Source organism: Cryphonectria parasitica (assembly GCF_011745365.1).
Source record: "Cryphonectria parasitica EP155 unplaced genomic scaffold M406scaffold_8, whole genome shotgun sequence".
Taxonomy (NCBI): Eukaryota; Fungi; Ascomycota; class Sordariomycetes; order Diaporthales; family Cryphonectriaceae; genus Cryphonectria; species Cryphonectria parasitica.
The window spans coordinates 1,061,869-1,072,751 of NW_024468916.1; the positions used below are offsets into that span (position 1 = coordinate 1,061,869).

Below are 10,883 nucleotides of genomic sequence, written 5' to 3' on the forward strand. Positions count from 1 at the left end.
AAGTTTCAAGCTGGTCGGCATCGATGGCGGTCCTGATGGCGTCGTCGACTGATCTCATGAACAGTGCGGTGAATTACCGAGAGTCCCAATCCTTCACTACTTGTAGCAGGGTTTTATACTATCGGGCGCGAATGCCAGAGTCTCCCCTGGCGAAATTGCCTTACGGCAGACTGTGATATCAGAGAAGTCTGTCATGATTTAATAGTGTTGACGAGGTAATTGATCATCATTCTACACTCGAATGGCGCTGGTTTTCGCAGTGACCAGAATCTCAGGTTTTGGCTGAGTCTGCTCTGTTGTTTTCCTCCCCTCCTCCATTCAGCCACGGCTTGACCCTTCACCGCTCATGTCTATTTTCTGTCCTGCTCTCTATACCCCTCCCCCTGTTTGCCACTTTTTTCTCTTCAGAGAAACATGGCTTTCCCTATCTGGAACCTTTTCTTCCTTCTTGTACAGCCTGCTAAGGAAAGAACGGACTGCGCAAGCTGAAGTAATGCAGGTCTGCCTCTGATCATCCCTCAACAGTACAACATAAACAAGTCATTTACCAAGAGCGACCTTTAGTGCCTAAAATGATTCATGGTTCCAGGGCAATCATTGGAGGAAGTAAGAGACAAATGTCGAGAGACCACAAGTTCGTCAAAAGAATCCGAGGCAGGTGGAGGACGGCGCGGTCATGACATTTCATATGCGGTGACAACATTGATACCACTTGTGTAGATAGCTCTTTCGACTGGAGAGACAGGAGGATCATACCGTGCAACAAATGGTCACATTACACGGGCTTCTCGTCTCCGGATTGCAACCAATCTCACTCTATTTGCTTCATATGACCTGCTATCTTGTTTTGTCGAGACTGATGCTGGTCACTCTCAAACAGTAGCCGTTGACCCGCCATAAGAATGGATCTATCATTCGTCACAGTCAGCCACGGTGTCATACCCTTCCGGCGACCATCAAAATCCTCAAGCGAGGTGGGAAAATTTTGACTTGGGACTCACATCAATGTCATAGCAACCCGAAGGCGTCTCATAATCATACGCCCCCGTGTTCACATACAAATCGTTGGCCCCGGTCGTGTTGTCGGGGCAGACATAAAAGGCAGCCGTGTTCCCCCTGTCCACATCCGGGTCGACCCACGTCACCGTGTCCCCTGAGAAGGAGAAATTCCCGTACGTGTTCTCGGTCGAGTTGAACCACGTCAACAGGGCCCGCTGGGTCTTGTCTGCCGGGTCCTCGACCCACATGTACAGGGCGTCGTCGGTGCCCGACCCGGTATTGTACACGAGCTGGCCGTCGATGATGTTGAACTGCCCCGCCGTGAGGGGGCTGTCCATCAGAGCGTCGCCAGGGGTGGCCGTCGGGAGCGTCTGGAGGTACGAATGGTAGTAAGGCGTCTCCACCGCGCGGATCCAGTACCAGCCTGACGAGAGGGTCGACGTGCCGGAGGGTGTGACGGTGTCAGAGGCTGTGCTGGTTGCTGTGGCTGTTGTTTCTGGAGTGGTGGTGGTGGTGGTCGTCGTCGTCGCTGCTGGGGAGGAGGAGGTCGTGGGGCTGGTGCCTGCGCTGGTGGTAGGGGTGGCCGTGGCCGTGGTCGACGCTGGGGTGGACGACACGCTCGTCGTCGAGACCTCCCCCGTCGTCGTGCCGGGCACGCACTGGTAGTAGTAGGCATTATAATCTGTGCAGTAATACCCCGAGACGCAGGCCGTGGGGCCAGTGTAGCCGCTTCCTCCGCCTTGGCGCAGTGTCAGTTTTCCTGGGAGACTACCATATTCATGCCTTGGGGTTACTCTGCGCCATCGTCTTACACTGATCATATGCGCCGGCCGAGCTCTGGGCTACGGCGCCTGCAGCGAGGCAGGGAAGCGCGATGAGGGTCCTCTGCTTCATTGCTTATGACGCTGAGATCTCGCAATCACACAAAAGGATAGTTCACGGTAGTATTTAAAAGTGCGCTGAGGGAACTGTCTTGAGGCGCCACACAGCCTACAGACTATCCTTCCTCTGCATTGCCATAAAGGCCCGGCCCTTTCTGCTTATATATGAGGATGCTAGTCAACTCATATGTATTTTCTTCCTCTTAATCTACTAGCCAGAACCTGTGTACGCGGAGCCTGGGCCTGGAGTTTCCTGAATAGAACCGGGTTCTGGTGTACCGACATTGGGTTTCTGCAGGGAATCGTCCTGTCTGACCCCGGTTTTGGAAGAGTGTCCAGATCTTGGGAAAGGCGGGCCAGAAAGCGAGGCTTGGCGGAAAAACTGTCAGGGTTTGGTTGGTGTCGTGTAGATTGTGGTGGCGCGGGTTGCCTTTGGTGTCCGGGTTGTTACGTTCCGGTGTCCTAATCCTCCCACATCGCATAAGTACACGAGCATGTAAGTATGGGATATTGAATGATTCAACGGGTGCTCGTAGCTGCAAAAGAAGATTTGAGAGGTTTGATATGTACACGGCGGTTTCGAATCAAGAGAGGCGTGATTATGGTTGTTTGACAGACTTTGAAAGTGGTAGCTGGACGAGGAAATCTTGTTCAACAAATTTGAGGGTAAAGGTTCCTAACATTGGACACAACCTCGACAACATTGACGAGTCTTGGAGGATAAAACAATTATTGTGAACAACAACTGTTATGAAGCATATTACTATTAATTATTATCTAGAATATGGCGACTGCCGTTCTCATCATATCTTCAGGCAACTCCTCAAATCCATTGAGCACACACTCACCAACAAGCCTACACCTCACAGTTTTCACAGTCGGCCCCTCCACAAACATCCAGCTCATATTCGCAATCTCATCCGGCCAAAATCTACCACCGTGAGGCCTGACAACATAAGGAACACGTGAGCCACTCAGCTGAACAATCAGGTCTCCTACCTGTGCCAGCTCCGGGACAAGAGCCAGCTGCTCAAAGGGAGCGTCTGCCGTGATGCAGATGGCCAGTCTCTTGCCGTCTACGATCGACTCCCCATCTACGATAGGGACCACTGCTTTATTGTTGCCGTCCGACCAGCTGGCGGTCTGGCGTCCTCTGGCGTACAGGTGGCGCTCGACCGAGTTGCGGTCCTGCATTCGGGCACGATCTAGATGAGAAGAAAAGCATGTCGCCCGTAGAGGGTTTTTTATGGCTTTGAGTCTGCCGCCCCCTGGACTGGCGATATCAATAGGCTGTTGTTCTGTGTCGTCGGTTGATGCACCACCGGAGCTGGAGCTGGAGTCGTGGGGACTAAAAAAGAGCCTTTCGGTCCATAGTGTCATGATGGGATGGAACAGGTCGTCTTCTTGGCCCGCACTGACTCTCTCAGCTTCGAAGGACACCTCGTCCAGTCCAACCAGCCGTAATGGTAAGGTGTGTTCCTCAATCTGGCCGATAATTCGCCCTGCTGACACAAGTCCCAAGTAGTTGTTATCGGTGGACCAAGAGGTGAGGATACGGCTCTGGCGAGATTGCTTCTGCGTCGGTGTCTCTGCCGGGAGGGTCTCCAAAATCGTGAGGTCGCTGGCATAGGACACAATCTCCTCATAGTCCCAGTTGGGCACCCAAGAGGGCAGATACGGCCCAGGCAAAAGCGACTCGGCTGCAGAATTCACGTATGAGATGATGTCGTATGATCTCATAGTCTTGATGATGTGTTTTGTGAATCGGACATACAGCTCGTAGTAGTGGACGCGGTAGTCGATGGCGAACCCGGGATCGCTCGTGTCGATATCGGTGGCTATACCTAACAGGCCAAAGATCTTGTCTCTTGCATCCGAGGCTTGAAGGAACCTCGTCCTTGCAAGCAGTCGTAAGATGGTCAAGCCGTCAGATGAGGTGTCCCATGCCTTTGGTATCTTCCAGGCTGGCAGAAACCGATTCAAACCTTGGCTGCGTAGATACTCGTTGCGCGAGAGAGCCATATCTCGCACGATACCTGCGTTGTTGAGGTACAGGAGACTGAAGCCGTACTGGTCGTGAATTTTGGGAGACAGGAGGACTGTTGCGCAGAAGTCGTCCCAGGCGATGCGCCGAGGACCGCACTGTATAGACAAGCATCTCGAGACCACGGCCTCCTGGAAAACCCAAAGTCTTCGGAACCATGGCCGGGATAGCACGTCAATTTCGACATCCCTCAACTCCCCACGAAAGGAGATCGATTCTTCCAATTTCTTTGCAACTGTGTAGTCACGGTCCTGGTGGTCATTCCAGGCCCAGGAGCTATTCCGTTCGAGAAAGTTCCAAGCAGAGCGGCCGGTGTTGCCACCATCCTGGGCTCCGAGGTAGATGACTGTCTCCGAGGCTGCGGCGTATATGCTGCGCATCTGCTGTACCTGCTGGTTGCGCTCGAGGAGATCCGTCTGGTTGATACAGAGCGCATCGATCCAGAGTCGGATGGGACGGTCCTGGCAGCGCAGATGGCGGAGTGCCGACTCGAGATTGGGATTGATGAGACACTTGTGTGCCCCGATCCATATCTCACAGTTGCGGTCCCCGGTTCCCCACGCGTACGAAAGCGCCGTGTACCCATTTTCGGCTTCACGGACCTCTGACAGGCGTACCTCGACCAGGTGGCAGCGGATTTCGCTTTCCCTGTCGTCGGATCCGGACACGACCAATAGTCGGGTCGAATCTGTACTTGATAGTCTCCGATAAATGAAACAGTAGGGCGCCTGCATTCCTGACAAACTAGAGCGCCGTGGTATGACCATCCAGTCGTCTTTCGGTGGATTTCTTCTCGTCTCCCTGGTGCTATTTTCTTCATCTATGTCCTCTATGGAGGCGGTGGCGGCGGCTGCATCATCATCATCATAATCCACCTCCGATTCGTCGTTCTTGTCAGACTCTTCCGTTAAGTCATCGTTGGCTTGGTCTGTCGTTGTCTTCGTGGCGTCGTCTTTCTCGACTACCTCGTCCACCGTGGCGACTCCCAATTTGAATTTGTTTGTGCCATCAGGCTCTTCCATCGGGTCCAAGTCGTTCTGGGTCCTATCGTAACATAAGTAACTATCAATGATCACTTATGTCAGGTAGGGCGAGAATTTGTGCATGGACTGGCTAGCAAGGGACGAAATGAATTTGAGCTCCCACTGCGACACGCAACGGTCCGCAAAGAAGAAATTTGTATAACTACTTGGAAAGGAGGGAGCGGCTGATGCCAAGCGAGGCTCTGCTCAATGTCCGCGTGGCTTAGGTATGCAGTGCCCCTGCAAGCGCAGCGTGTGCTGACAACTGATTAGATGAGGGTGGCTTCGGTGGCTGCCTGCGACAAGCCACACCAGTCTCATGGTGTTGACCAACACAATAGTACAGGTAAGCTGAAATGCTGGAAATGGCTAATGTAAGAACACTCGCCTTCGCGCGGTCTCATCGAGCTTAGCATGGATATACGTAGCTAGGCCCTGTCCATGGCGTTTGATGAGGGGTTTAGAGAAAGATAGATGATATTTTGTTGATGAACATGATCGCCAAAGCCAAGATGTAGATCTCATGATCATGGTAAAGACTTCCAACTAAGATCTGAATATCATAAACTACGAATTAAGTAAGTGTGGCATGTATTGCTCTAGAGATAATAAAGCTGCCAAAGAACAGTAACAACCCTGATCCCTTACTTTATGGTGGAGTACAGTTTAGCTATGCCTTGCATATTTCTTCGGAACTACATAGATTTGAGACCGGTAAAATTATGTACAACATCGGTTCGCCTGGGAGAAGAAAAAGGTATTAGCAAGCAGTACGTTGCGTTCATAATTATACAAAAATATATGTAATTTTTGCTGACGAATATTGCTGCTTACACTGCCGGATATCTCATCTCACAATGCACTTAGAAAGCGTACTTCACATCGATAAGCTGTGCGGAACGTATCTGAGTTTGCTGAGATCAACGCCGGCCATTTGGCGAGAAACAGACCGAGAAACAGGTCCAAGTCATGAAAAGTCAAGCCTCCTCCATTCACGCGCAACATGACCTTCTTCAGCGGCATCTTCATCGTCCTCGGCTTCGAAAATCTCATTATCCAGGCCGGGGGGCATCAATAGGCTTCCCTGGCTGCCCGCTTCCTCGCTATCCAGGAGACCCACAGGCGTCACCTCATACAAGGACCCAATCCTTCTCTCAACAACACTCGGGAAACCCGTTCTCCTCTCATTCAAGTGATAAGTATACGACGGCGTTTTGTTCAAAATGATTCGCAAGGTGTCGTCCCCAGTCCTTGGCAGGCGTACGCTGACGGCAGTGTCGCGCGTGTCAAAAGAAGCTGGTACCGAGAGAAGTTGCAGAGACCGCACGGGCTGGGATAATTCATCTGTCGATACATTTAATGTGATGTTCTGGGTGGCAGACGAAACTGTGAGGAGCGTCGCGTCGCCATGCCCGGGGCCTGTGACAAGTGCCGACTGGTCTATTAGCGCTCCTGGTTGTAAGGCTGAGCCATCCAATCCCATCTGGTTACTGAGTCTCTGGAGACTAGTTGCGTTGGTTTGCTCTGGCTGCGCGGCCGCATCATCTTCGCATTTGCTTTGATCGAGTTGTTGTACCGAAGCATGCTGTGTGTTTGTAAATGGTGCTAAGTCGGACACTGCAAAGAACAGGCCTGTTTTCGCAATGATATAGCGGCCGCAGGCGGAGAAGTCGAGAGACTTGTAGATACAGTTCGTCATATTGCAGCCATGTGTTGCACATGACCCGTAAAAACAGTACTCGGCACATTTGTCATAGTCCATGGGCAGATGGACTGGTCTGGAATCTAGAGAGAAATGGTTGAGCTGTCTCATATCTTGCCAGAAAATACCTAGGTACTAAGTAGCTTACAAGCCTCTTCCACTTACTTGTCTGAAAGTTCCAAAGCCAAGCTTTTCTGCTCGCTAAGTATGCAATTGCAGGTTGAGTAGGATGGAAGACCTCGCTGCTTATTCTATTGGTACCTAAGGTAAGCATGCTGGTCCACTTCGGCATACTGATCTCAGGGTAATTTGATATGTCGAATACAGTCAGATGGGCCAACAGCAGGTCTCCCGCTAACTGGGGTTTCCGATGGTCGACGAAGGACAGGCATTTGCCGTTCGGGCTGAACATTATGGTGTAAATATACGCATCTTCCACTGGGGTTGAGTCCTCGCATTCGCTCCAGCCGGCTTGGCGATCCTCATCGTTGTACCGCTTTGAAGTCCAAAACTCCTCATAGTGTCTCAAGAAGTGAAGATTGAGGACAACAGAACTGAGTGACGCAGACACTCTGCAGGATGAGATTTGGCAGCGGAAGACTGTCCTCAGAATTGAGAAAGTGAGGCAGTCCTGACTGATGGCCAAAGGAAAGCTCATGTGAAAACTGGACTTGTGTCCAGATTGCTTGCGCAGAGACTGCCGAAGCAAGATAGCCACCTCCTTCTCAGGCAAGTCAATGCGGTGACTTACTAGACGATCTTTGCTTTCGGCATCCCACAATTCATATATTGCGACCCACCCGACACTGAACCTTTCTGCTTGAGGACATATGTGTCCCGTAGGATGCCAATGAAGGAACTCGGAACGAAGTTCGTAGGGGCCTTCAAAGCCTTTGCAGGGTGGAGAGTCAACTTCGTCATCCTCAGGGCAGATTACCTTCTGGAAGTCGGACGAGCAATAGGCGCTGAGGACTCCGATTCTCGATCCGTCCTTTGATGTGGTACTAAGAACACAGATGCGATGAAGGTCAGACCCCACAGCAACCTTCACTGCACTGGGCTCCAGTGTCGCAAGTTTCAAACTTGGCCCTTGGTCGGATTGTTCGATATTTGATAGGATGCCTGTCTTTTGAAAGACCAGTATATCATCCCATATCAATGAAGGATTCTGGTTCAGCTTCGTTTCCCAGTTCGTCTCCAGACTGATGAGCTGATCAAGCAGCTTGGAGAGGCTTTGAAGGATAGACTTGACGCAATGCATAGACAATACAGAATGCACACTCGTCTCCATTTCTCTCGACCAATCTCTTGCAGCTGACAGGAGAGATATCTGAGGGGTATAAGGGGGGGCCACATGCAGGCCCTCTATCCAATACGCCACAGCAAGAGCGGAGTAGGTGAATGTCTGCAAGGTGTCCAAGGCGCTCCGCATGGAACCAGGATCACTCAGGACGGAGAGCTGAGATGCACTAATCTCGGTGAGATGGGAAGTCCAGTTCCTGGAAGCATATACCTCGAATGATCCAGTGTCCCAACCACCCCCCCGGTATAGATCTCGGGTTGGGGCAACTTCAGGTGATGCCCAAAGAAGGTGCGCAAGACACCGTTGGCAATCTTTGGACGATCTCGATCTGTGCAACCTGCCGGGACGGCAGCAATGGCGGGTCCAAGTTGAGCCGTGACCATGGGGCGGTATCAAGGTACTCCTCAACCGTAAGATGACTGAAACGAAAGGCACATAGAGCACTTGTGTCATCTCGCATGGTGGACTCAACCAACCCGCAGCATACTGACAGCGCAAGGGCGGGGAAATTATCGAACGCATCTTCCTCCTCCGGATCCTTCACACAGGTTTCGAGCATCTGAGCTGAACAAATTTCCCGTGAGTACCGAATCCATAGGAGTATTCGGCAAGCAAGCGACCGCTCTGGACTCGCTGAGTGACTGATCAGCGTCACGATTCTGTCATACATGGTTCCGAGACCTTCTGGGAACCGGACACTCTGAATGGTCTTGATGCGACGATTTGGAGTCAAAGCCGGCGACTCGAGGAACTTGACCATGAGCACAGCCCAGAGGAACATTCCATCGGCTCCCAGGACGAGAGAATTGACTAGGTCTGAAACGTTTGAGTTGCCCGGGATCTGATTCTCCTCGTGCATCTCGGTAAGGTGCCGTATGAAAACCTTGCGGATGTCGGGACTGGTAGACTCTCGCTGTATAGCAATGCGATTGCTTTCAGGAACTTGATGAAATAAATCATTGACACTGGTTCGGCTGAGACAGACAAGCTTCACCGGCGTGCTTGTAACCAACTCCTTCAGAAGCCGGAACACAATCTTTGCGTTGCTCGCTTCGTCCACACCGTCAACCACAACACAGAGCGGACCAGCGACCGTCGCCAATATGCGCAGTAGGCAGGTCTTCAGATCATTGTCGGTGGCGACATGTTGCCCCGAGGCCAAGGACGGCTCAAATTGCGCAAAGAGAAATTTGTCCAAGACATCCGTGTTTTGTTGATTTTGATGGAGGAACTGTGCAAGAATAGAGCTATATGCGTTGCTGGAGGTTGAGAAGAGACTATTGTCATACTTGAAGAAAAAGTAAGCAATGAAGGTGGATGGCTCGGCCTGGACTCCCTGGTGCTCTTTGAAATGGTCGATTATTGCAGAGGCCAGAACTGTTTTCCCGCACCCTGGGTTACCTAACACCTAGAGATTAGATACATCGAAATGCAGTGAAGCAATGAAGAGTAGCAAGTGATATGCCTACCATGAATCCATAGCATGCGAGGAGGCGTTTCTCGCTTGTTGAGTGGGGCGTCGTTGGTGGGAGTGTCCTCACACGAAAGCCACCTTTGGAAAATGGGCTCTTCGAATATCCACTGAGACGTGCCCTCTCCCCGCTTATCCCGCGCGTCTTCCAATGTTTGGGCGTATGGTGGCGGGTTTAACCACTTCAAAAGACGTCGGACGAAGCTGTCCTTGGACTGTTCATGAATTGTCGACTGCATGTCCTCTGAAAGTGCTTGTAGCCTGTCAAGACTGCATTGGATGAGCTGCTCTCGATCGCTGCTGGACTTGGCATGGTCTATGGACTGTGATGCCATGAATATCTTGACCTCGTCCATGATGAAGGCCTGGTGACTCTTCATCCTTTGAAGCAGCTGGCTGAAACGAGAGTCAGATGGCCGCCAAATGGCGTTTGCGATGAGAGTCGCGGGACGTTTGATCTCTGGTTTTACGTTAGCATGGCTCAAAAGACGACAAAGGTACTTCCTCACAGTTTCCCAAGGTACTGACTTCCATTTGACGCGGTGAATATCTTGGCTGCAGCTTGAAGGAGCCCTAACAGGTCCTTGTATACAAGCTCGAAATGGCGGCGTAGTCGAGGCGGATACTCGCCGTCGAGTAACTTGGAAATGGCTTCGTATTGGGGAAACACATTACTTAGATAACCAAGAATTTCCATGAACTTGTCGAGAAATGTCGGAAACGCACTCGCCATCTAAAGTGGTTTTCAAATTAGATCAGTACTAGGTTGGTACTTGTATATGTAGGACCTTGGGCCTATCGCGATAAATACCTGTATGACGAGGCGAAAAGCTCCGTAGACCCATGCCGCTAGATCGTTGGTGGCTGCTAGAGTATTGAGGGCATCAAAGTATGGTTTGAGTAGATCGTTGAGTCCCTTGAAGATATTTACGTAACGATGAAGTCCGCTCTTGCGATCTCGTTGATTTACGAGAAGTTTTAAAGTAATGATCACGTCCTCAGCTGATGTGAGCTTTTCCACCGAAGAGCCAAATGTTTCCCGGTCTTCTGTCGACAGATCGGCCAAGAAGGCCTTGTGAGCATCTTGGTAAGGGGTCGTCGAGGTCGCCATCTTCTGGAAACTTGGCTAGGTTAAGGCTTGACTCACAGTAACAATGATGAGATCGAATCGCCAGAACAAACTGGAATCTATGGAGTATTTAGAGGGCTGTAGGGGTCAGACACCAAGAGATGTCGGGGTATAGCCCATCGTTGAAGGCGCAGCACCTGGTAATGCGCTTAGCCTTCTGACACCTAGCGGGTAATGCAGCTGCAAGCACCAAGCCTCGACGGGGGAACTGCGAATTAGCATACTTAGGAAACCGCCACGTCAGATGTCTAGATACAGCTATGAGACAGACACTTGCAGGGACCTTCAGAGAGGAGCGTGGATGTTGGGCTGGGCACTGGCACCTGGCAAGA

The 10,883-nt window shown here is 51.3% G+C and overlaps 2 protein-coding genes across 2 annotated transcripts; both read right to left on the minus strand.

Moving 5' to 3' along the window:
* Nucleotides 1-872: 872 nt before the first annotated feature.
* M406DRAFT_234321 (uncharacterized protein) lies at nt 873-1,460 on the minus strand (the record flags this gene model as incomplete). The annotated part of the gene is made up of 2 exons (XM_040915979.1): nt 873-908; nt 1,002-1,460. Coding segments are annotated over 2 exons (495 nt in total), but the record flags the coding sequence as incomplete, so codon positions are not given.
* Nucleotides 1,461-3,986: 2,526 nt separating this feature from the next.
* Nucleotides 3,987-4,604, minus strand: M406DRAFT_219772 (HET-domain-containing protein; the record flags this gene model as incomplete). The annotated part of the gene is made up of 2 exons (XM_040915554.1): nt 3,987-4,118; nt 4,161-4,604. Coding segments are annotated over 2 exons (576 nt in total), but the record flags the coding sequence as incomplete, so codon positions are not given.
* Nucleotides 4,605-10,883: the final 6,279 nt, after the last annotated feature.